This window comes from Erythrolamprus reginae, chromosome 7 (genome assembly GCF_031021105.1).
Source record: "Erythrolamprus reginae isolate rEryReg1 chromosome 7, rEryReg1.hap1, whole genome shotgun sequence".
In the NCBI taxonomy this organism is placed as follows: domain Eukaryota; kingdom Metazoa; phylum Chordata; class Lepidosauria; order Squamata; family Dipsadidae; genus Erythrolamprus; species Erythrolamprus reginae.
In genome coordinates, this window is record NC_091956.1 from 42,706,879 (window position 1) to 42,733,139 (window position 26,261).

The 26,261-nt window shown below is 44.9% G+C and overlaps 1 protein-coding gene across 36 annotated transcripts in view; it reads right to left on the bottom strand.

Moving 5' to 3' along the window:
• Positions 1-1,675: 1,675 nt before the first annotated feature.
• Positions 1,676-26,261, bottom strand: part of NEK1 (NIMA related kinase 1) — a 213,091-nt gene continuing 188,505 nt past the window's right edge. For 18 of the 36 annotated variants that reach the window (XR_011559613.1, XR_011559611.1, XR_011559607.1 and 15 more), the window contains 4 exons: positions 18,259-18,392; positions 17,694-17,826; positions 11,993-12,111; positions 1,676-2,758 (listed from right to left, as the gene is read on the bottom strand). Coding sequence is in view for 18 of the 36 variants with exons in the window: in XM_070757415.1 (XP_070613516.1) it covers positions 12,074-12,111; positions 17,694-17,826; positions 18,259-18,392 (305 nt within the window). In the remaining 18 variants the exon portion in view is untranslated. Of the gene's footprint in view, positions 2,759-11,992; positions 12,112-17,693; positions 17,827-18,258; positions 18,393-26,261 lie in introns of those variants that run through there. The other 18 variants (XM_070757424.1, XM_070757419.1, XM_070757420.1 and 15 more) reach the window with 2 other exon arrangements.

Consider the following 26,261-nt stretch of genomic DNA (forward strand, 5'->3'; position numbering starts at 1 on the left):
AAATAGAAATCCAATCAAGATAAAACATAGTTAAAAGATGGCGGAGGAAGGAAACATGATGGGAATGTGGTGGTATTACATTTAATTCAACAACTACACCCAATGTGATGTTCTCCCAATAGGGCCCCAAGCCATCTGGCCGAGTCAGGTCCTCAGGCTCCTGCAGAAGGTTGGAAGCCAATCTCACTTTGTGAAGTAAAATGTTCTAAAGAGCAGGAGCCACAGCATAGAAGATCCTTCTCCCGGACTCTATCAGCTGGAATTCCTTGATGGAGGGGCCTGAGGCATGCCTCCCCTGCCAACGTGAATGAGGAAAATCAATTCCAGTGGGGCTATCTCTTTGCCTTACTTCTTTTTTATTACTCTTGGAGTGGATTGGTACCACTCTTCACTTCCAAACTGCTTCCACCACCAGCGATTGTTACTGCTCTGTAAGTTCTACTATAATGCAATACTAATCACAGTTGGGATCTTTTTATCTGTGTATAAACCTGGATAGTTCTTTCCTATAAGGGAGATTACCGATATGAATTTTACAGAGAATGACAGGCAGTACTTCTAAGATGGCTGTGATACATTAACACAATTTTGACAATAGCAATATCATTTAGACTTATATACCGCTTTATAGTGTTTTTACAGCCCTCTCTAAGTGGTTTACAGAATCAGCATATTACTCCCAACAATCTGGGTCCTCATTTTACCCACCTCGGAAGGATGGAAGTCTGGGTCAACCTTGATCTGATGGTGAGATTTGAACTGCTGAACTATAGCTAGCAGTTAGCTGAAGTAATCTGCAGTGCTACCCTCTAACCACTGTGCCACCCTGGCTCTTCAAGGCAAAACTATGTACAAGCAGGATTTCCTCTAGGCTGAGACTAAATTATTACATGCAGAATTTCTATATTTTCCTTTGAAATATTTAAAATATAAATTCATGATCAGGGAAAATTAGGCAGCAAAAGATATTCATAGTATTCATTTGTAATCTTCCCTGCTCAAGGATTCAGCAACTGACAATAAAGATTGTGAGTTGTTAAGATGCATATAAATTGTTTAATGTTTTCTTTATTGCATCAAGTATCAAATATATTACCTTGGAGACAGTATAAATTTGTTAAAAATCTGTTTATGTAGTCAGTTAATTAGGAAGTCAATCTGTTTATAAACTTTTGTAGAATCAACAGAAAACTAATAACAGTCCTCTATTTAAGTGAATGAGAATTTTATTTACATTATTTTCAAATGGAAAATAAGCTATTTATCTATTTTGTGAGCCTCTTAAAACCACAGAGGGGAATATTCCAAATATGAAAACTATATAAAATGCCTTTTATATTTTCTTTATCATTTAGTTTAGAACGTTAATTTAAATCCAGCAAATTGTCTATTCTTGTAGATTTTGTTCATTGCCTATAGAGGGAACATTCCATGGAAAGTAATTTCTACAACCAATGATCATATAGTCAACAAGGAAGCTTCTTATCTTTTGCCATCTGGAACTTACATTTATTTTCATAAAAGGTATATTATATATATTTCTCCATAATTGCCTGAAGTGTAAACTAAATTTTAGTTTAAAATACAAAATATAAATATGATTTGTTTCTTTTTCCTTTAATATAAAAAGGGAATTTCATTAGCTGCATAAATCAAGAAAATCCGAACTACCATACAAACAAAATCTCCAATATTTATTTCATATAATTACTTTAAAAATTTAATTATACTTCGTATACATTCCACTTTCCATTGTTAGCCAGGAAATACAGAATTATATTTTCAACATAGGCCGTTGTTATACAGCTGATTCAGCTGGGCAATATATTATAGACTATAAATGCTTTGATTCACCATCTTGCAGAAATTCTCTCTCTCCTCACTAAAGAATTACTTTTCAATGAATAGAGGAAATAAAATCCAGCTTCTTCCTTTTAAACAACAGACCTGTAGAATATGCATCTAACTTTCAAAACAATAGCAATGTTGCATTTGTTTTTGCTAAGATGGCCTTGTTACAGGTGAAAGAAAAAAACAGGAGACTTTGTTGTGTACAATAAACTTTCATTCTGAAAGCTCCTTTGATTTACAGTGGAAAATCATTTAATGCTGCAAGCTGACAGAAACTGCATTGAAACTGAGTTGAAGGATTTCAGAGAAAAATGATAAACTTATAATAACATTAATACTGAGAATTGTAAATAATTTTACAATCACATTCTACAGCAAAATTCAAAAATAAAGTTTATATTAAGTGCATGTAAAATGTTCCACTAATGTCAGGGAAATTACTTCCACGTTGTACGCACTTAAAATCAAGTAATATTACTGACTCATTTTTAAAAATTTCATCATTAGCTGTCAAGGTTTTTAAGAAAGTTGTTAGGAGCACAAAAATATATTATTTTATTTGTTCCATTTTACTGCTTAGGTAAAGAGGAAAAAAACAATAATAGCTATTAGATCATGTGGATTGTTCATATGTGATACTTTCAAACGATAAATAATTTCTAGTCAGTCTTTCTATTCATTCATTTTAAACAGAACAGAGTCTTCAATGTGTTACTGAAGGATTGAAGCTATAAAGCAACAGATATTTATAAAATGGTGAAAAGAATAATGGTTTTTTCCCATGTTCTTCTGGTTCTGGCAACCAATAAGATTTTAAGTCTGTTCCAATAAAGTGATATTTTTGTTGTACAGTTTATTACACCTGCTTTTGTTTAGAATGTCACCAAAGCACGTTATTCATCATTGTCTGCAAAGGAAGATTTTAAAATATTTAATTATGGGAAAAACAATTTTTAGCAAGCAGACTTTCAAAACAGCTAATCTAATAAAAGACAACATATAGTACCCACTAAGAAATAATGAAAAACTACTATGTAAATAAGAAATCATCTATTTTTATACTTCAGTTAAAGTCTTCTCAATTTAATTTTTAATTTTACCATGATTAATGTTGTTTTATATATTAAACTTTTAAAGACATATATTTCACTTATGTAAACAAAAAGCTAGTTGTAATAAATAATGTGGTACAAATATAACATTTAGGTATAAATCAGAAGACTAGTATTTATCTTGTAGGAGAATCATGTACCTTTTCCCCTTTACTTCTGCAACCTTATATCTGTTTTAGAAGCTAATCATGGTGCAATATTAGATCATCAATTCATTTATTCAATATTAAAAAACAGAAAATCTTGAGGTACCACACTGCATACTTCCCTCCATGTAGATGCAGTTCCATTAAGGACACATTGAGTGCAGTTGGTGAACCTGTTACGAATCCATCTGGTGGTGATGCTATCTAACCCACATTTTTCTATCTTATCAAGTACAGTCATACCTCGTCTTACGAACCTAATTGGTTCCAGGGGGAGGTTCGTAAGACGAAAGGTTCGTAAGACGAAACATTGTTTCTCATAGGAAACAATGTAAAGTCAATTAATCCGTGCAACCAAAAAAAACCCCCCGCAAAAAAACGCTGCCGCCTGGCTGTCACCTTTTAAAACAGCCTGGGGGCTTCTCAGCGACCTCCCGAACGCCGAACGCCAAACCTGAACTTCCGGGTTCGGCGTTCGGGAGGCTGCCGAGAAGCCCCCAGGTTGTTTTAAAAGCTGACAGCCGGGCGGCGGGGCTTCCCAGCAGCCTCCGAACGCCGAACACGGAAGTTTGGGTTTGGCGTTCAGCTTCGGGAGACGGCTGGGAAGCCGCCCGGCTGTTTTAAAAGGTCACAGCCGGGCTGGGGGGCTCCCCAGCAACCTCCCGAACCCCGAACTTTTGCCAAACTTCCGGGTTCGGGAGGTTGCTGGGAAGAACCCCAGCCCGGCTTTCACATTTTAAAACAGCCGCGCGGCTTCCCAGCAGCTTCCCGAAGCCAAACGCCAAACCCGAACTTCCGCGTTCAGCGTTCGGAGGCTGCTGGAAAGCCGCGCGGCTGTTTTAAAAGGTCACAGCCGGGCTGGGAGGCTTCCCAGCAACCTCCCGAATCCCGAACCCGGAAGTTCAGCAAAAGTTCGGGGTTCAGGAGGTTGCTGGGAAGCCCTCCAGCCCGGCTGTGACCTTTTAAAACAGCCGGGCGGCTTCCCAGCAGCTTCCCGAAGCCAAATGCCAAACCCGAGCTTCCGCGTTCGGAGGCTGCTGGAAAGCTGCGCGGCTGTTTTAAAAGGTGACAGCCGGGCTGGGAGGCTTCCCAGCAACCTCCCGAACCCGGAAGTTTGGCAAAAGTTCGGGGTTCAGGAGGTTGCTGGGAAGCCCCCCAGCCCGGCTGTGACCTTTTAAAACAGCCGGGCGGCTTCCCAGCCGTCTCCCGAAGCCGAACGCCAAACCCGAACTTCCGCGTTCGGCGTTCGGAGGCTGCTGGGAAGCCCCCCAGCCCGGCTGTCACCTTTTAAAACAGCCGCACGGCTTCCCAGCAGCCTCCGAACGGTTTAGAAAAAATTTGCCTCTTCTTACGAACTTTTTTCGTGTTACGAACGCCAAACCCGAACTTCCAGGTTCGGCGTTCGGAGGCTGCTGGGAAGCCCCGCCGCCTGGTTGTCACCTTTTAAAACAGCCGGGGGGCTTCCCAGCAGCCTCCCAAACGCCGAACCCGGAAGTTCGGGTTTGGCGTTCGTAACACGAAAAAAGTTTGTAAGAAGAGGCAAATTTTTTCTGAACCCTGGGTTCGTATCTCGAGTTGTTCGTAAGACGAGGGGTTCGTATCTTGAGGTACCACTGTAATAGGTTATGGTCTACATCAAATGCCTTACTGAAGTTCAAGAAATTATATTGACAGTATTCGTCTGGTCAACTAATTTTGTCACTTCATCAAAGTATGCAATAAGATTTGTCTGGCATGATCTGGTTTTGACAAATCTATGTTGGCTTTTGGTTATTACTTTGTTGCTTCTAGGTGTTCTCTGATTTGTTGCTTGATTATCTTTTCCAGATTTTTCCTGGTATTGAGGTCAGATAGGTCTGTAGTTTCATGGATCTATTACCCCCCGCACACCTTTTTAGAAGATGGGAACTACATCAGTTTTTCCCCTTCTTCTGGCAGTTACCCAGTGCTCCAGGATCTTTGAAAGATATAGTTCAGTAGTTCTGAGATCACATCTGCCAGTTCCTTCAGAATCCTAGGGGGTAATCCATCTGGTCCTGGTGATTTGAACTTGTCTAAGGTGGACAGGTGATCACTTAACATTTTCTTCCCTATTTTAATTTGTGTTCCTAATCTGTTTTTTGTGGTGATGTTTTTGACAGGGTGGATTTTTTCCCCTTTGTGTAAAGACAGATGCAAAAAACGAATCAAGTAGTTCTGCTTTCTCCCTGTTGCTTGTCACCTTCTTGACACTTTCTCCCGCCAATGGGCCAATTGTTTCTTTTTTCTTGTTTTTAACATGTTGGAATTATTATTTTTTTGTTATTTTTTACTTTTATCACAAGCCTTTGTTCATTATAAGCCTTAGCTTTCTTCACTTCATCTTTGAGGACTAGGGCTATTTGCTGATACTCTGCCTTAGTTGTGTTTTATACTTTTTGTCTTTCAATTTAACAAAGAGTTATTTATGCAGACAAGTTGCTTTCTTTTGAGAGATGTTATTTTTCTTCTTCATTAGTATTGTGCTAGATTAGGTTACTATATTCTCACTTTTCAAAATTTCCCAAGCTTTCTGAGTTATTTTCCCCTTCAGGATTTTCATCCATGGAATCTTTCCCAAGCTCTCTCTAACTTTATTGAAATAAGCTCTCCTAAAGTCCAAAACTCTAGTTTGACTTTGTTCTATTGCTTCTGCTTGCACCATGGTGAATTCCAATATTGCATGATCATTCTCCCCAAAGGTTCCTGTAGCTTCAACACCTTCATCTATGTTAGTGAGAATTAAATTCAATGTAGCTGACCCCCTTGTTCTCTTCTCTGTTTTTGGGAAAACAAAGTTGTCTGCTAGGTTTGTCAGTAATTTGTTTGATCTTCTACTTGGTGCCGAGTTTCATCTCACAGTTAAAGCCCAAGTAGTTAAAATCCCCCATTACTCTTATGAAGTGCTTCCTTCCTTCATCTATTTCCTGTTTGGTTGTGTGGCCTATGCTATAGTATATACCTATGGCAATGCCATTTTTCCTCTTTTATATTGATCCAAATGCATTCAAGGCAGTTTTCATCATTATTGTGCTCTATTACTGTAGAGATATAGTTATATCTTATATATAGTGCAACTCCACCTCTTCTTTTATTTGGTCTATTTCTTTTAAATAATTTAAATCCCTCTAGCTACATGTTTCATGTGTGGGATTAGAAACAATACAACTCAAATTGTATTAAATATTAGGCATCTGTAAAATTGTTTCATATTAGTTATGAAAGAATCTCAGGAACTAGCAAAATCCAGTTTTTGCCTCTTTTAATAACAGGCAAAAGATCAAAATTAGCATTGCACCAAGTCAATACAGATAAATACACAAAACACTGTACATTTTAGCATATTTATTTTCTGCAGTATGAACACATCTAATAAAATTTCCATTAAAACATTAAATAGAAATATGTACAATTACAAATTGCAGTATGATAAATTCTATCCAAAGAATGGGCAAACCTGCTGTGAGCGCTGCTTGTCCACCTCTGGTAATGTCAGATTCTGAGGGGGATGAGCCAGGCCCCTCTGGATACCCTGGGCTAGTGGGGTTGCAAGCTGATGCAAAGAGTGAGAGTGAGGGGGAAATTGACCTGAGTGAACCTTAGGAACCACTAGAGGGGGCTAATAGGAGAATGGTCCCAGTCGGAGGATGAGGAAGACATTAGAGTGGATAATCCATGGTTAGATGCTAGATATAGAAGATTTCTGAGAAGGCAAGAGGCAAAAGGAAATAAGCTTACAGCTTTACCTCTTTGGGGTATGATGTCACTTCCAGGCAATATAAAAGCAAGGGATTTTGGGTAACTGGGTGTGGGGTTTCAACGCTGTTCATGGAAGAGGTTTTAGAGGGAAGTATTTGAAAAAGGCTTCAAAAACATGATTCCTGCCTCACTAAAATACATTCTTTGCTGGATGATGTTTGTCCGAGATTCTGGTGAGTTGGTTTATCCTTTTGAATGAAAAACAGATTCTGTTACCTAAGGAATGCCATTAGCTGGGACTTTTCCCAGACTTTGTTGATGTTTCACTTCGGAGAGGAAAATCACTCCCTTTTCCCTCCCTTGCCATTCAATCTGCTTTTCACTGTGTGTTGCATATATCAATGAAAAATGTGATTTTACCATGAAATAGAGGACTTTTGGGTCGGTGGGTTCGCTCTGAGAGGCTGTGCACAGAACAAGAATGGGCTTCTCCTTTGATGGAACGGCAAACTCCTATTTTAGGGAATTATGCAGGATTCTGCCAGCTCATGCAGTGTGAATTTGCTGATCCCCTTCGCATTCAGAATGCCACCAGACAATTAAGCCAGTTAAAACAAGGTTCCAGATGTGTGGCAGATTACATAGCAGACTTCCGTCATTTAAGTTCCTCATTAAATTGGAATGAGGAGGCTTTCTTGGAGACGTTCCAAGATGAGTACCATTTGTTGGGGGTCAAGGGAAAGGGAGGGTTTTGTCTTCTCTTTCTGCTCAAGATCCCCATGTACAATTGGTGGGCCACTTTGTGACAGAGAATGCTGGACTCGATGGGCTTGGGCCTGATTCAGCATGGCTCTTATGTTCTTATGGACTGTCTGCCAAGATACAGACTGAGCTCATACACTCTGCTACTCCTCCTACACTAGATGCATTGTACCAGCATTGTTTTGATATTGAAGCCAGAATGCAAGCTACCCATGCCCGTCTTGCTAGGCAACTGACTCCAGCTTTTGAGGGCAACAGACCCATCCCTGCTCGTTGCTGGGGAATTCAGACCACACCTGTCAATCCACCTATCCCTGTGCCAAGACATGTCTTTCAGAAGCCACCTGTATACCCTGCTGGCCATCCAGCACTCATTGCCAGACATGAGCCAATGGATCTCAGTACCATCAGATCTTGCCTGACCGAAGCTGAGAAAGCCAGACGCAGAGCTGAAGGTTTGTACCTGTACTATGCAGAGGTGGGTCACTTTGCCATCTCTTGAATTACTGAGTCTGTCATCTGCCTGGTTTGGTTCTGCAACCCAACAAGACCGACACAGACTTCAGAGGATAATCAGAACTGCAGAAAGAACAATTGCTGCCAACCTGCCTTCCATTGAGGACCTGTATACTGCACAAGTCAAAAAGAGGGTGGTGAAAATATTTACTGACCCCTCGCATCCTGGATACAAACTGTTTCAACTCCTACCCTCAAAACGTCGCTAAAGAGCAGGCACACCAAGACAACTAGACACAAGAACAGTTTTTCCCCGGACGCCATCACTCTACTAAACAAATAATTTCCTCAACATTGTCAAACTTTTTACTAAGTCTGCACTTCTATTTCCACTAGTTTTTTCTTCTCATTCCTATCATCCTTTTCCTCCCACTTAGGAGTGTATGACTGTAACTTGTTGCTTGTATCCTAAGATTATATTAATATTGATTGGTTTTTCATTGCTTATTTTACCCGTATGACAATCATTAAGTGTTGTACCACATAATTCTTGACAAATGTATCTTTTTCTTTTATGTATAGAGAGCATATGCACCAGGTCTGGCCAAGTGTGTCCAATCACACTTGGCCAATAAAGAATTCTATTCTATTCTATTTTATTCTATTCTATTCTATTGTCCCCAAAAGAGACCTGGTGCAGTAGTTCCTGTTCCAGCCCGTGATCCTGCTCAACAGTTCCAGGCAACTCTGCCGAGAAATGACCAGAACATTAGGTCACACAGGCACCAAGCCGAGTTCTAGTTCCACAGAGGAGGATCCTGAACACCTGAGACCATAGTTCCCTCTAAGCTGAGCAGGTGAGCAATCGCTCACTTAAAAATCATCATCAACTCAGAGTTTTCCAAACCTGCCCAGAAGCCGAGAGGGAAATTTTATTATTATTTCTGTGTCGCCCAGTCCCGAAGGGACTGCCGCTCAGACACTATACTTTTCCGCCCACCCCAAAAAAAATTTAGAGAGAACACTGCCTGAGACACCTGATTCTAGCAACCAAGGTAATTCTCAAGAACCATATCCGAGCCCTTCCTTGATGGATTCTGGAGCCACCACCAATTTCACTGATGAGGCCTTTGCTTGTCTACATGCTATACCTTTGGGACCAGTCAAACCCACCATGATAGTCGAGACAATCGATAGTTGTATACTTCTGTCTGGACTCATCAAATTCATGACACAACATGTACGCCTAGCCATCGGACAATGTGAGCAGATCCTCGAATTCTATATGTTACCAAAGGATTTCATTTTCCTTTAGTCCTTGGCTGCAAACTCATAATCCTCACATTTTGTGGTCCATTATTTCATTTTCCAGCCTGCAGTGCGTGGACCACATATGCCAAATCTGTGCAGCCCAGGTGCCAGCCCAACCTGACATCACATTGCTGGCCGACCTCTCGGACATTGCTGATGTGTTTAGCAAGAAAGAGGTGGACTGAAATGTCTGAGAGAACATCACCTTTATGCCATGCTAGAGAAATGTCACTTTTACCAGACTTTAATTGAATTCCTAGGACATGTTATTTCTCCCCAAGACATCACCATGGATCCCGGCAAACTCAAGGACTTGCAAACGTGGCAACCCCCGTGTCGAGTGAAAGATGCCAAGAGACTCCTGGGATTTGTGAACTATTCATCCTGAGGTTTGCCACCTTAACCCCGCCCCTGACCCATCTCATGACAAAGAGAGTTAGGTTCCAACGGGGCGATGCCAAACAACAAGCGTTCCTTGAGGAAACCATCCTCAAGTATCCAGACCCTTGTCGTCCCTTTGTGATGGAGGCTGACGCCTCAGATTTTGTCAGATTTTTTGGTGAGGGCTGTGCTCTTTCAGACACACCACAATGGCGGTCCTCGTTCCCGTGTGCTTATTATTCCAGCAAGCTAAACTCATCCGAGCACCACTACACCATTTGGGAGAAAGAGCTGTTGGCCATCAAGACCGCGTTCAACTCCTGGAGGCACCACCTTTAGGGAGCTCGCTACCAAATAGAAGTGCGAACTGACCACCAAAATTTGGAGTTCCTGCAAACCACCAGAAAACTGAATCAGCATCAGATCCGTTGGTCTTTTTTCTTCACCAGATTCAATTTCAGAGTTACCTACATCCCAAAGTGGAACGACAAACAAGCAGATGCCTTATCCCGCAAACCTGAATACCTCCAAGTCAAGGAACCATTGCTACTTGTACCATTCTGTCTGTCAAGTTGATAGCAGCTGTGCATGATCCAGTAGATCTACGAGGACAGATTTGGGAGGCGCAATGACAAGATGATTTTGTGAAGCAACGGAAGAGAAAAATTGGCCCTGATTTGCCGTAGACATTTTCCAAGAGCCTGCTAAGTTTCCAAGACCTGTTGTATGTTCCAGCAGGCATGCTTTGTGGCCTATTCCTGAACCAGTGCCATGACAACCATGCAGCCGGACATTTTGGCATCTTCAAGACATTATACCTAGTGTCTCAGTTTTTCTGGTGGCTTAGACTTCACCATGATATCCACTCTTATGTGAACTCTTATGTTTGTTGTCGCCAAGCCAGGACAGCCACAGGAGCTCCTCCTGGACTGTTACAACCTTTGCCAATGATAGAGAAACCTTGGGGGGCTATTTCCATGGACTTTCTGAGTTGTTTACCCAACTCCGCTGGTTTCATAGCCGTGTTTGTTGTGGTGGACATGCTGACCAAGATGGTTCATTTCATTCTCTGTCGAAGAATATACCACTGGCTAAGGTCACCACTCAGTCCGTCCATGACTTGGTCAAGCATTCCCTGAATAAAATTAAAGAAGAATACAAGAGATTTGCAGACTGCTCCTGATGTTACACCCCGTCATTGACTGTTGGAGATTGAGTTTGGCTCTCGATCAAGTATTTGTCCTCAAAGAAACCATGTTGCAAACTTGATCAACGCTTCTTGGAACCTTTCCCTATTGAAAAGGCCATCAATCCGGTGACGTATTGTCTGACCTTGCCGAACTCTCTCTGTGTGCATCCTGTGTTTCATTGCTCCCTACTTGTTCCACTCATCCCTCATTGTCCATTTCGACCTTGATCCAGCCCCAGAAGTTCCCAGTGTTCCAGGTCCTTTGCCCAAGGTGGATGTTCATCTGCCCAAGTTGAACGTTGTCAGTATCTGAGATTCCCGATGGCTCAAATACTGGTTCTAATATCTGGTTGAGCGGACAGGGGAAGGAGCCTGCGGCAGGGAGAAAATAGTGTTGTGAGTATTCCTTATCTACCTCTGTTAATGTCAGATTCTGAGGAGGATGAGGCAGGCCCTTCTGGATATCCTGGGCCAGTGGTGTTTCCAGCTGATACAGAGATTGAGAGTGAGGGAGAAAGTGACCCAGATGAACCTGAGGAACCACCAGAGGGGACTGATATACTAATGGGGGAGTGGTCCCAGTCAGAGGAGGAAGAAGACATTAGAGTGGATAACCCACTCTTAGATGGTAGATACAGGAGGTTACTGAGAAGACACAGAATGTGTATGGTAAAAGGAAATAAGCTTGCAGTTTTATCTCTTGGGGGTTTGATGCCATTCTCAGCAAGTATAAAAGCAAAGGATCTGGGGAAATTCCGGGTGCAGTTTCTTGGGCACTGTGTTAGAGTTGGGGTGCTTGAAAATGCCCCCCGAAACTTGATTTCTGCCTTGCTAAGAATTCTTTGCCAGACATGGCAAGACTGTTGAAAAATTGGTGAGCTTACTTTTCTCTTCTATGCTGCATTCACTTTCTTATCTCATTGGGATGCCATTAGGCCGAAGCTAGCACCTTTCCTGGAACCTAATCTGATACCTTCAGCAGAGGAAAAAACACTCCCTGAACACTTTAACAAACTTCCTTCTGCTTAATGCTGTAATTTATAGCTTAAAAGGATCGTTGAACTTACCTGAACAGTCTTCTTGATGCACTGCAAGGAGAGTCCAATGTGGGTAATTCTCCAGTTTGATTGGAAGGGACTGAGTATAATTTAAATATTAGGCCGGTACTGCCCCCTAGCCCTCCAGTCTATAATAAAATGAAGGAGCAGTAAACCATGAAAAATATTAAACAACTGGAAGGACAAAAGAAACTTTAAGAACTATAAACCATTGAACGAAAACAGTGACCCTGGTCCCAGAGCCGGGTGGGTTTGGACTCTCCTTGCAGTGCATCGAGAAGACCGTTCAGGTAAATTCAATGGTCCTTCTCCAATGCACTTGCAAGGAGAGTCCAATGTGGGATATATCCAAGCCTTAATTAGAGGGGAGAAGTCTGGACCAGGAGCGCGGGAGTTGAGCACACCCTTTGTAGCACACGCCTCCCAAAGGCCGCCTCTGAAGAGGCAAATGAGTCAATTTGATAGTGTTTAATGAATGTAGACGGAGCGGCTCACGTGGCTGCCCTGCAGATGTCTTCAAGAGATGCCTGGGTTGCCCAAGCTGCTGAAGTGGCAGCACTACGAGTAGAGTGTCCAGTTACTCCCTGCGGAATTTGATGAACTTCTGCCCTATATGCCTCTGTGATGCAGTCTCGCAGCCAACGGCTGATGGTTTGGGATGAAACCTTGGTACCCATGGGTTTATTTATTTTATTTATTTATTGCATTTGTATGCCGCCCCTCTCTGAAGACTCCGAATAAGGTTGAGTTGAGAAAGATACAAACAATGCTTCTGAAGTTCTGAAGGGCTGTGCTCTGTGCACATAGGTTTTAAAAACTCGTCGCACATCCAGTTTGTGCCACCTCAGTTCCGAGGGATGAGTTCTGTGCGTGCAAAATTATTTCCTGTGCCATGTGAAACGAGGAATTTACTTTTGGAACAAACGCTGGGTCCAGTCTTAACACGACCCTGTCTGGGTGAAATTGGGAAAGATGTCTGACCAACAAGGCTTATATTTCTGAAACCCGTCTGGCCGAGGTGATCGCGACCAAGAATGCGGTTTTGATTGACAGGAAACGTAGAGAGATTGTCCGTATCATCTCGAAAGGGAGGCCTGTCAAGGCTCGCAAAACTAAAGTCAAGTCCCAAGACGGGTATCTATGAACCATCGGTGGTCGGATGTTGGAGGCCCCTCTTAAAAAGCCCTTAATCCACGGGTGACGTGTTAGGGGGTGGTAGTAATCCTGCACTAGTATGGTAGATAATGCGGCTACGTGTCTTTGCAAAGTATTGGGAGTGAGACCTTTATCCAGTCCTGCTTGAAGGAATGTTTAAACTATGAGCGGTGAAGCAGTCTGTCGATCCACTTCTTGGTGCCCACAGAAGTCCCAAAAGGCCAACCATGTGGCCTGATAAATGGGCTTGGTGGATGGTCTATGTGCAGCTTGCATGGTGCCTATGACCATGTCAGGCAGGTGTTGACGCCTCAAGCGATCCCCCTCAAGTGCCACACAGTCAGTTGCTACCACTGTGGCTCAGGATGTACAATATATCCCTGACTAAAGGAGATCAGGGGATCTGGGATCCTCCAGCATGGTGAGATGGAGAGGTCCCTCAGATCCACGAACAATGCCCGATGTGGCCAATATGAGGCCAACAAAAGATCCTTCAGGATCTTTCAGATTACCTTCTGAATGATGCAAGTTGGTGGAAATGCATAGAGAAGGCCTGGTGGCCACAGGTGACGTAGCACATTCACCCCTTCTGCTCCTAGAGAGGATAAGGGGGAAATGAAGCATGGAAGTTGTGTGTTGTGGCATGTTTCAAAAAGGTCGATCACCGGACTGCCGAACTGAAAGGCTATTTCCTGAAATATCCTGGGGTCCAGGTGCCATTCCGCTGGGTCTAAAGTCCTGCAGCTTAGCCAGTCCGCGCAGACGTTCTCCAGCCCCGATATGTGTTCTGCCGACAGGGAGGCTGGATTTATTTATTTATTAGATTTGTATGCCGCCCCTCTCCGTAAACTCGGGGTGGCTAACAACAATAATGAAACAACATGTAACAAATCTAATATTTAAAATAATTAAAAGACCCTTATTTAAAAACTGAACATACACACAAACATACCATGCATAAATTGTATAAGCCTAGGGGGAAGGGAATATCTCAATTCCCACATGCCTGACGACAAGAGGTGGGTTTTAAGGAGCTTACGAAAGGCGAGGAAAATGGGGGCAATTCTGATCTCTGGGGGAAGTTGGTTCCAGAGGGCCGGGGATGCCACAGAGAAGGCTCTTCCCCTGGGTCCCGCCAAACGACATTATTTAGTCGACGGGACCCGGAGAAGGCCAACTCTGTGGGACCTAACTGGTCGCTGGGATTCGTGCGGCAGAAGGCAGTCCCGGAGATATTCTGGTCCGATGCCATGAAGGGCTTTATAGGTCATAACCAACACTTTGAATTGTGACCGGAAACTGATCGGCAACCAATGTAGACCATGATTGCTCTCGCAGCTGCATTCTGCACGATCTGAAGTTTCTGAACACTTTTCAGTGGTAGCCCCATGTAGAGAGCATTACAGTAGTCGAAACTCGAGGTGATGAGGGCATGAGTGACTGTGAGCAGTGGCTCCCGGTCCAAATAGGGCCGCAACTGGTGCACCAGGCGAACCTGGGCAAACGCCCCCCTCGCCACAGCTGAAAGATGTTTATCTAATGAGCTGTTTATCTAATGTGAGCTGTGGGTCGAGGAGGACGCCCAAGTTGCGGACCCCCCCCCCCAGGGTAATGGACGGACAGATGGAATTGTCCTTGGGAGGCAAAATCCACAGCCACTCCATCTTATTAGGGTTGAGTTTGAGTCTGTTGACACCCATCCAGACCCCAACAGCCTCCAGGTACCGGCACATCACTTCCACTGCTTCGCTGACTAGACATGGGGTGGAGATGTAAAGCTGGGTATCATCTGCGTACTGATACCTCACTCCATGCCCTTGGATAATCTCACCGAGCAGTTTCATGTACATATTAAATAGCAGGGGGGAGAGGACCGACCCCTGAGGCACCCCACAAGGGAGAGACCTAGAGGTCGACCTGTGACCCCCCACTAACACCGCCTGTGACTGACTGGAGAAGTAGGAGGAGAACCACTGAAGAACAGTGCCTCCCACTCCCAACCCCTCCAGCCGGCGCAGAAGGATACCATGGTCGATGGTATCGAAAGCCGCTGAGAGGTCAAGAAGCATCAGGACAGAGGATAAACCCTTGTCCCGGGCCCGCCAGAGATCATCCAACAACACGACCAAAGCAGTTTCCGTGCTGTAGCCGGGCCTGAATCCTGACTGCTGAGGGCCTAGATAATCGGCTTCTTCCAAGGACCGCTGGAGCTGGAGCGCCACCACCTTCTCAACAACCTTCCCCATAAAGGGAAGGTTGGAGACTGGACGATAGTTGTTAAGAATGGCTGGGTCCAGAGGCGGCTTATTGAAGGCTTATTCATACGAACACAAGTGCCTCCTTGTAGGGATCTGGAAAAGACGCCCTACCCAAAGAAGTGTTGACAATCTCCTGGACCCAGCTCTGTGTCATCTCCCTGCTGGCCGAGACCAGTGAGGAGGGACACGGATGCAGCAAACAGGTGGCAGAACTCACAGCTCCAATGGCCTTGTCCACTTCATCAGGTGTCACCAGATCAAACTCTTCCCAGACAGGTGGACAAGTACGGGCCCCAGTCACCTCGACTGACTTGTTGTCAATCGACTGTTATCCAATTGGAGTCGAGGTCCGCTGATTTTATCAGCGAAAAACGTGTTAAAGTCCTCGGCACTACTGTGCAAGAGCTCCCCAACTCCCCCCTGGTTAAGAAGGGAGCGGGTCACCCTAAACAGAGCGGCCGGGCGGGATTCCGCTGATGCAATCAAGGTGGTATGATACGCGCATCTTGCCGCCTTGAGTGCCACTTTGTAAGTCTTAATGTGAGCTCTTACAAGTGTTCGATTGGATTCGGACTTACTCTTCCTCCATCGCTGACTTCTACCCACTGAAACAGCGACTCCGACTCCTGCATCAGCCTTTGGGATCTTGTTCCCCCTTGGTGGTTGATGTGGGAACGAGTTGAGAGAGGTTGTCCGTCAATATCAAGACATGTTGTCCCTGTACTAGATGAGTCCTTGGGCCATCTGGGAGGAAAGGTGGGCTTCCCAATCACTTAAGCTGGCGTCTGTTGTTACAGTCACTGGGGACAAGCCCCACCAGATCGCTGGAGACGCCCACCATTGTAGGGATTTCCTTAGCCTGGCGCTGAGGGTTACTTTCCTGTGTGTGGCTGGATTTCATCTTTTGAAAGAGCAGTAAGAACCATTGGAGTGGGCGTAGATGGTGTCAAGCCCATGGTACAATATCTATACAGGATACCAGAGTACCCAAAAGCTTTGACAGGAAGGATAGCTGAGGTTGCCATTGATTTCTTAGAACTCAAATATTGATCTGTCTTTTCTGGGACAGGAAGACCGTGCATGAGTTTGTGTCTATGATCGTGCCTAGGTGTGCTAGGTGTGTCGTCGGGCTCAGGTGGCTCTTGTCCCTGTTGACCGTGAATCCATGAGCCTGAAGAGTCATTATGGTTAGTTGTGAGATCTCGACGTGCCTGTTCCGGTGACTTTGAGAGCACTATGATATCGTCGAGGTATGTCATAAGGCGCACCGACTGATGTGTGAGGCTGACCGTGAGAACGTCCAACAATTTTGTTAACATTCTTGGAGGCTCCTTTCCTCAGTGGTTCAGTTCGTTACCTCCAGGCAGCTGCCCCAACTTTTTCTTTCCCGGCGGCGGCGGCAGCTCCAGCGGCTTCCCTTCGAGGAGCAGCAGCAGCGTCGGAACCTCACACGGTTCAGTTCATTACCTCCAGGCAGCTGCCCCAACTTTTTCCTTCCTGGCGGCGACGGCTCCGGCGGCTTCCCTTCATCACGTGACGTTCCTGACGCTGCTGCTGCTCCTCGAAGGGAAGCCACCAGAGCCGCCGCCGCCGGGAAGGAAAAAATTGAGGCAGCTGCCTGGAGGTAATGAACTGAACCGCTGAGGAAAGGAGCCCCCCGAAGCTGCCAGTATTGCAGCCAGCCCTACCCTTCCTGCAACTTGGAGCAGTTAGATGGTAGAGACTGGGAGGCTGTTAAGAGGGCAGCCAGGAGGGGCGTGTCGGATTCCGATTCCCATTCCCTCTTACCCCGTCCCCTCAGATCTTTATCCCATAGGAAATAGAGGAAATACTGTAGTTTTAATTGGTTCCCAGCAAGTCAATGGGCTGGGAACCAATTAAATCCATTATTTCCTATGGGATAAATTAATTCGGTTCTCGACCAAATCGGTTCTCGACCACACTTCTGGAACAAATTGTGGTCGAGAACCGAGGTACCACTGTATTTAAATAATTGGGAGGAGTTAGTGTGACTACATTTTAGAAAACTTTCTGTCATTAATATACTGCCATAATGTATATTTCTCCAATTCTTTGCTATTTCTATGGTTCAGGCTTACATGCACAGAAATACACAGTAAACGGTGTATATCATCTATGCTGTTTGCTGTTTTGGCTAATTGCTGGGAGGCAGAGGCCTTTTTTCCTAGTTTTCCTCCCCCAAAACTAAAGTGCGTCTGATACTCTGAAAAACATGGTAACTTTCTAGCAGTCAGCAGAAAAATAATGCTGAAAACATGTGCTTTTCAGATACTTACCTTCCTGGTATGCTCCATCTGCCATTACTAAATGGAGGATTTTGGAATACTGATGTTTATGTTCATTTCCTAAAATATTTTGAACTATTGTTGAACAAATATCAATGCTCTCATCTTCATCTTCATGTATAGTCTAGAAAATAAATTATAGAAATGTACTTCTTAATGTAATAAAATATTATAAGATCACAAACTTTCCTTATCCAGATGTAGCAAGACAACAAAGCTGCTATTTCTTTTTTTGCTAAAATCAAGGTAGAAACTGTTATTATTAAGCTTCTTTTTCAGTGGAAATCTGGGAAATAGAAGTTATGGAGAACTGTCTCTAAATCATATTATTCAGAAAACGATTAGCACAAGACACACAAAATAAGGCATAAATGGGCCTTCAGCTCCGGACACAATGAATTACTTCGAGCATCCTTAAGAAACTGTATGTTAAAACTCATTTGAAAAAATAACCATATTAGCTTAATTTTATTTTTTAAAATTTTCATAAAGGAGACCATTATTACTAGATGATAATTTTGTTCAATTTTTTTTTCATATTAAACATTCTACAAACCTTTATTTCTTCATAAATTTTGATGAATTTTTCAAAGCCTATTTCTTTTTCCAGGTTATATCTCAGCTCTTCTAGATGACTGAACACACTATTATATTCCTCACATTCACTAGCATTATCACCATCACTATTGTCTATGAAAAAATATGAGAAAACATTTTAGCATTCCAATTTTTATTGTAGCAATACTTATTTTATCTTTTTCCAGTTCATGTCCAAATTTTGAAGTCATATGCATACTCAAGAATTATTACGAATATTCTATAGCTTCATATGACCGTATACAAATATAAAAGCAAAATAATATGGCTGCATAGCTAAGTGTCAAAATAGCAACAGTAATAACACTTAGGCTTATATATCACTTTATAGTATTTTACAGCACTCTCTGTGCAGTTTCCAGGGTCAGCATATTGTCCCCAATAATCTGGATATTTATTCTACCAATCACAGAAGGATGGAAGGCTGAATCCATCTTGAGCCAGTCAGGATTGAACTCCTGGCAGTGAGCAGAATCAGCCTGTGATCCTGCATTCTAACCACTGCACCACCACGGCTCCTATAGTAATTACTAATAAGTCTTGGAACAATGTGGTCTGAAGATTTATCATGTTATTCAAATTAGTATAAGTTGGTTTAAATTTATAGGTGGACGATTATCTACTACTCTAAGGCACCAATTGGATCAGTCCTAATCCCTGTACTCTTAACATATTCATCAACCACCTAGACAAGCGAATAGAGGGGAACTAATTAAATTTGCAGATGATACCAAGCTGCCGGGAGTAGCCAATACCCCAGAGGATAGGTTTAGGATACAGATGGATCTTGAGAGACTAGTATAGTGAACCTAAACAAACAAAATGAAGTTCAACGCAGAGAAAAGTAAAATCCTCCATCTAGATTAAAAAAAACCAAAATATACATACAAACTGGGTGAAACCACACTCAACAGCAATGACTTTGAGAGAGATCTTGGAGTCTTAGTGGACAACCAACATTCTAACGTGCCAGCAACATGCAGTGACAGCTAAAAAAAAACAATTCCAAAGCACCAGGAGGCCAGACAAGGAGCAATGGTTGGAAGCTGACCAAGGAGAGACTGAACCTGGAAACAAGGACGAACCTTCTGACGGTGAGAGCGATCAGCCAATGGAATGGCTTGCCTGTGGAGGTTGTAAACGCTCCAACACTGGAGATGTTCAAGAAGAGATTGGACTCTTCCGGGGCGGGTCTACGGCGAGCAGGCGTGCGAGAGCAGAGCTCCGCTCTCCCAAGCCTGATTTTGCAGTTCGGGGGGTTGAAATTCGGCTGAATTTCGACGCAACCACGTTGGAGAGGTGGCTGAAGTAGCGAGGGTTCCTCCTAGCACGGAGGTGTGAAGCCTGGGCAGACGGCAGCGTTCCCGGGCCCCGGGCTACCCTGGATGGCTTCTACACCTTTCGGGGCAGGTGAGGTCGCACCACACATGACATCCACTCCCCTCCTCCCTTTACCCGGTCAGACCTTTGTCCCACCGGGTTTTGGGACTTGGTAAAATTCGGAATATGTAATAAACAAAATGAAATAGACAAAATATTGACAGGATCTGACAAAAAATTTATAACCAAAATATATATTTATCTATTAAATTATGAAAACATCGAAGAAATTGTTAAACCTAATATGATATCTTGGATGACTAACTTTGGATATGCAATTCAGCTAGAAGACTGGGAAAAACTATGGTCAGTTAACTATAAGATGACTTTGTCAACATCATATAAAGAAAATCTTTATAAAATGTTCTTCCGATGGCATTATGCGCCAGCGCGCCTAGGCAAAATGAATGTAAACATTAGTAACAAATGTTGGAAGTGTAAAAAAGAAGTGGGAACATACTACCACATATGGTGGTAATGTAACAAAGCAAAAAAAATTTGGACTCAAATTAGGGCATGGATGGAAGAAATATTGGGCTATAAAATTGAAATAAAACCGGAAATGTATTTATTAGGCATAATTAGAGGCAAACATAGCAAAGAAAACTACTACTTAATAAATCACTTACTTACTGCTGCAAGATTAGCATATGCACAAGTCTGGAAACAAGATAAGATTCCAAACAAAGAAACAGTAATTAAAAAAAATATTAGACCGCCAAATTTAGCAAATTAACATTTAAATTCAAAACCAACAAAATAAGGACTATTACAAAGTGTGGGGAAAAATTTACAACTGGGTGGAAATTAAGAAAAAGGTATAGTAAATAGAATTGTTAAAAAATAAATTTTGTAAATATATCAAGTGTAAATGTTTAATGTTGTATTGTTTGATGTCTAAATGTTTGTAAGTCATATAAAATAAAAATAAAAAAATAAAAAAATAAAAAAAGAAGAGATTGGACTACCATTTGTCTAGAGTGGCATAGGGTCTCCTGCACCAGCGGGGGGTTGGACTAGATGACCTACAAGGTCCCTTCCAATGCTAATCAATCAATCAATCAATCAATCAATCAATCAATCAATGCTGTCTGGTGCTTCCTGAAAGTGCAATGGGAGGGGCCCACTAGTGACTATTTAAAGAAAGCTGAGGATGCTGAGAGCAACGAGGCACCCAAGCAACAAGTGGTGAGAGAGGCTGCTGTCTTAGGCTTCCTGAAAGTGCATGGGGAGGGGCCTGCTAGTATCTATTTAAAGAACGCTGAAGACGCTGAGAGCAACGAGGCACCCAAGCAGCAACAGGTGATAGTGGCTGCTGTCTTGGGCTTCCTGAAAGTGCATGGGGGGGGGGGCTGCTACTGTCTATTTAAAGAACGCTGAAAAGGCCAGTGAGAGGGGCCGATGCCAATGCCCAACAATGACACCAATGCCCAATGCCTAACGCCACACGATGCGGATGTGGACGCCAGTGAGAGAGGCCGATGCCAGAGAGGCTGTTTCCACATAATAAGGAGGCCGGTGATAAAGGCCGACACCAGAGCCAGGAACCCCAAGACTGGTGAGAGAGGCCGACGCCAGAACCCAGTGCCCCAAGATGCGGAGCTTAGTATCCCAAGACTCAGAGGCTGGTGAGAGAGCCTGCACTACTCGAGGAGGTAACTGGGCTGGCAATGGAGTCCCCCAGACTTATTGTCTTGGGGAATTTTAATCTGCCATTGCTTGGTGAATCCTCTGGGTTGGCGCAGGAGTTCATGGCCACCATGGCAATCATGGACCTGACCCAAGTAGTTCAGGGCCCAACCCATGAGAGGGGGGCACACTCTCAACATGGTATTCCTTTCGGGGTAGTTGAGTAATGATGTGATATTAAGGGACTTAGAGATGTTACCTCAGATCATTTTCTACTGCGGCTTGATTTTAAGGCTCCAATCCTCCCCCGCAGGGAGGCGGAACCAATTAGGAGGTTCCGCCCCAGACACCTGATGCATCCAGAAGGTTTTCAAACGGCGCTTGGGGTTTTGCTGGATTCACTTGTACACAGTTTGGCAGAGTCTCTTGCTGCAGCCTGGAATACGGCTGCGACGGAGGCTCTAGACCGAATTGCGCCTTTGCGACCTCTCTGTGGCAACAGAACCTGGAGTTCTCCTTGGTTCACCGAGGAGCTCCAGGAAATGAAACGCCAGAAGAGAAGTCTAGAGAAACATTGGAGGAAAACCAGATGCGAATCTGACCGAAAAAGCTCATATTAAAATTTACAAAGCGCTGATCAGGTCGACAAGACATGCCTACAAATGTCGGCCTGATTGCGTCTGCGGATTCCCGCCTAGCCGCCCTGTTTAGGGAGACTCGCTCCCTCCATAATCAGGGGGGAGTTGGGGAGCCCTTGCAGGGTAGTGTTGAGGCATTTAACATGTTTTTCGCAGATAAAATTGCTCAGATCTGGATTGGTCTTGACTCCAATTGGAATGCAGAATCGGCTGACGAGTCAGTCGAGGCGACAGGGGCTTGTCTTGGTCCACCTGTTTGGAGCGAGTTTGACCTGGTGACACCTGATGAAGTGGACAAGGCCATTGGAGCTGTGAGTTCCGCCACCTGCTTGTTGGACCTGTGTCCCTCCTGGCTGGACTCGGCCAGCAGGGAGGTGACATAGAGCTGGGTCCAGGAGATTATCAATGCTTTTTGAGGGAGGGGTCCTTTCCGGCTCCATACACGGAGGCACTTGTGCGCCCCCCGCCTCAAGAAGCCTTCTCTGGACCCAGCCATGTTGAACAACTATTGTTCTGTCTCTAACCTCCCCTTTATGGGGAAGGTTTTCAAGAAGGTGGTGTGACTCCAGCTCCAGCGGTCCTTGGAAGGAGCTGATTATATAGGCCCTCGGCAGTCAGGATTCAGGCCTGGCTACAGCATGGAAACTGCTTTGGTCGCACTGATGGATGATCTCTGGCGGTCCTAGGACAGGGGTTTACCCCTCTGTCCTGGTGCTTCTTGACCTCTCAGCGGCTTTCAATACCATGTCAGCTGCAAAGCCGGGGGACGCCTGAAACGCCTGAAAACACTGAGGCACTTGGGGGAGTGGCCAGTGGGAGTGGTTGCTGTCTTGGGGGCGGCACCCGGCAGAGACTTTAAAAAGGTGCTGGAGGGAGCCTGCTGGTGTCAGCTGCAAAGCCGGGGGACGCCTGAAACGCCCGAAAACACTGAGGCACTTGGGGTGGTGGCCAGTGGGAGTGCTTGCTGTCTTGGGGGCGGTGCCCGGCAGAGACTTTAAGAACATGCTGGAGGGAGCCTGTTGGTGTCAGCTGCAAAGCCGAGGAACACCTGAAACACCCGAAAACACCGAGGCACTTGGGGAGGTGGCCAGTAGGAGTGGTTGCTGTCTTGGGGGCGGCGCTCGGCAGAGGCTTTAAGAACGTGGTGGAGGGAGCCTGCTAGCATCGGCTACAAAAGCTGGAAGACACTCCAGAGGAGGTTACTGGCGTCTATTTAAAACCTAGAACACCAGAGAATGACGTTGGGGCATTCGGAATAACCAATATGCCAGAGCAACCCTCCTTGTTAGGGCTGCTGCGACTCCTGGGCTGTGGAAACTTAATGGTCCTTGGACTTGGCCATTTAACCCCCACTGTTGTGGTGATCGTGGATAATGGTCAGGAAAGCAAGGGCAAGAGACAGTCTTTTCTTTTCAGACTGAACAATATTTTTCATCAGACTATAATCTCTGACACAAACTACAAGAACTCCCATAGAAGACATTTTTAAGTTTCAGTCTCATGTGCCTTTTTGTACAGATATTACCTAACAATTTATATTGGATCTTACATCTTTTTAAGTAATTATTTTAGATATATTGCTAAGGTTATTTATTGCAGGGGTCGGGAGTGGAGAATGACTGATTATGTGTATGTTAAATGATAGTGTGATTGTGAAGGGACACTATTTTTGGATGATATAACCTTTGTCTTTTTAATTTTTTAATTTATTAAGGAGATCAATCTTAAGACAAATGTATGAATATGATTGGATGGAGAGGATGTCTGGACTAACTGACTATTACATCATTGTCTCAGATTAAATTTAACAGCTAATCGGTTAACCATTTTAATTTTAATTTTATATTTTTATATCTTATATTTTTAATTAATTCACTGGGGGGTAATTTTAGGGATGGATATTTGGGATTGGATGGAAGGAATGTATGAACTGAATGGGAATGATATGCATGAATTTTTTGTTCCACCTGATGCTGGAGAGGCAGGAGGGGAGGGGGCACCCATCTCTCGGGTGGCAGAGGGTCAGAACATTCCGGTCCTGCTGGGGAGAGGCAGATATGGCGGGAGCCACGGAACTATCCGTTCTAGGGAAAAGAGGGATCGCTGCTTAACAGCGATCCCTTGTTCTGGTTCTGTGAGCTCAACCCAGGGTGCTGGTGACGAGTGTAATTCTGGCCCTGGGCTCAGGTTGCTGCTACTCAATGCCAGGTCGGTGGTAAATAAAGCTCTCCTCATCTGGGATTTGATCCTGGATGGGGAGGTCGACCTGGCATGCATGACTGAGACCTGGCTGGGCCCAGAGGGAGGAGTTCCTCTCTCTGAAATTTGCCCAGCTGGATTTCAGGCATGGCATCAACCGCGACCCCAGGGAAGGGGGGGGAGGAGTGGCTATTATTGCCAGGGAGAGCCAGTGACTACGTAGACTCGTTGCTCCAGAGATTGCGGGTTGTGAGTCCCTCCTTGTGAAGTTGGACTTAGGGGTTCAGGTGGGCTTGTTGCTCACGTACCTGCCTCCCAGCTGCGTGTCAACAGCCCTGCCTGTGTTGCTCGAGGAGGTAGCCGGGCTGGCTGTGGGATTCCCCAGACTGATAGTCTTGGGGGATCTTAACCTGCCATTGCTCGGCGAACCTTCTGGGTTAGCGCAGGAGTTGATGGCCACCATGACAGCCATGGACCTGACTCAAGTAGTACAGGGTCCGACTCACGAGGGGGGGCATGCACCCGACATGATATTCCTCCCTGAGCAATTGAGTAATGATCTGAGACTAAGGGGCTTAGAAGTGTTGCCTTTGCCATGGTCAGACCATTTTCTATTATGGCTTGACTTCCTGGCTCCAATCATTCCCCGCAGGGAGGTGGAACCGATTAGACAGTTCCGACCCAGACACCTCATGGACCCAGAGGGCTGTCAGAGGGCGCTTGGGGTTGTTCCAGATGCACTCATCCACAGTTTGGCGGAGTCTCTTGCTGAGGCCTGGAACAAGACTCCAGCGGAGGCTCTTGACCGGATTGCACCATTGCGACCTCTCCGCGGCACTAGACCCCGTAGAGTTCCATGATTCAACGAGGAGCTCCGGGACTTAAAACGCCAGAAGAGACGTCTAGAGAAGCGATGGAGGAAGAGTAAGTCTGAATCCGGTCGAACACTTGTAAGAGCTCATATTAAGACTTACAAAGTGGCGCTCAAGGTGGCAAGATGCACGTATCGTGCTGCCTTGATTGCATCAGCAGAATCCCGCCTGGCTGTTCTGTTTAGGGTGACCTGCTCCCTTCTTAACCAGGGGGGAGTTGGTGAGCTCTTGCAGAATAGTCCCGAGGATTTTAACACGTTTTTCGCTGATAAAATTGCTCGGATCCAGGCAGACCTCGACTCCAATTGGATAACAGAGTTGACTGACGAGTCAGTCGAGGTGACTGAGGCACGTACTTGTCCACCTGTCTGGGGAGAGTTTGATCTGGTGACACCTGATGAAGTGGACAAGGCCATTGGAGCTGTGAGTTCTGCCACCTGCTTACTGGATCCGTGTCCCTCCTGGCTGGTTTCGGCCAGCAGGGAGGTGACACGGAGCTGGGTTCAGGAGATTGTCAACGCCTCCATGGGAAGGGGGTCCTGTCCGGCTCCTTATAAGGAGGCACTTGTGAGACCCCTCCTCAAGAAGCCTTCCCTGGACCCAGCCATGCTTAATAATTACCGTCCAGTCTCCAACCTTCCCTTTATGGGGAAGGTTGTCGAGAAGGTGGTGGCGCTCCAACTCCAGCGGTCCTTGGAAGAAGCCTATTATCTAGGTCCCCAGCAGTCTCGATTCAGGCCCAGCTATAGCACGGAAACTGCTTTGGTCGCGTTGATGGATGATCTCTGGCAGGCCCGGGACAGGGGCTTGTTCTCTGTCCTGGTGCTTCTTGACCTCTCAGTGGCTTTCGATACCATCGACCATGGTATCCTTCTGCGCCGGTTGGAGGGGTTGGGAGTTCTTCTCCTACCTCTCCGGTCGGTCACAATCGGTTAGTGGGGGGTCAGAGGTCGACCTCGAGGTTACTCCCTTGTGGGGTGCCTCATGGGTCAGTCCTCTCCCCCCTGCTATTCAATATCTACATGAAACCGCTGGGTGAGATCATCCAAGGGCATGGGGTGAGGTATCATCAGTATGCAGATGATATCCAGTTATACATCTCCACCCCATGTCCAGTCAATGAAGCAGTGGAAGTGATGTGCCGGTGCCTGGAGGCTGTTGGGGTCTGGATGGGTGTCAACAGACTCAAACTCAACCCGGAAAAGACGGAGTGGCTGTGGGTACTGCCTCCCAGGGACAATTCC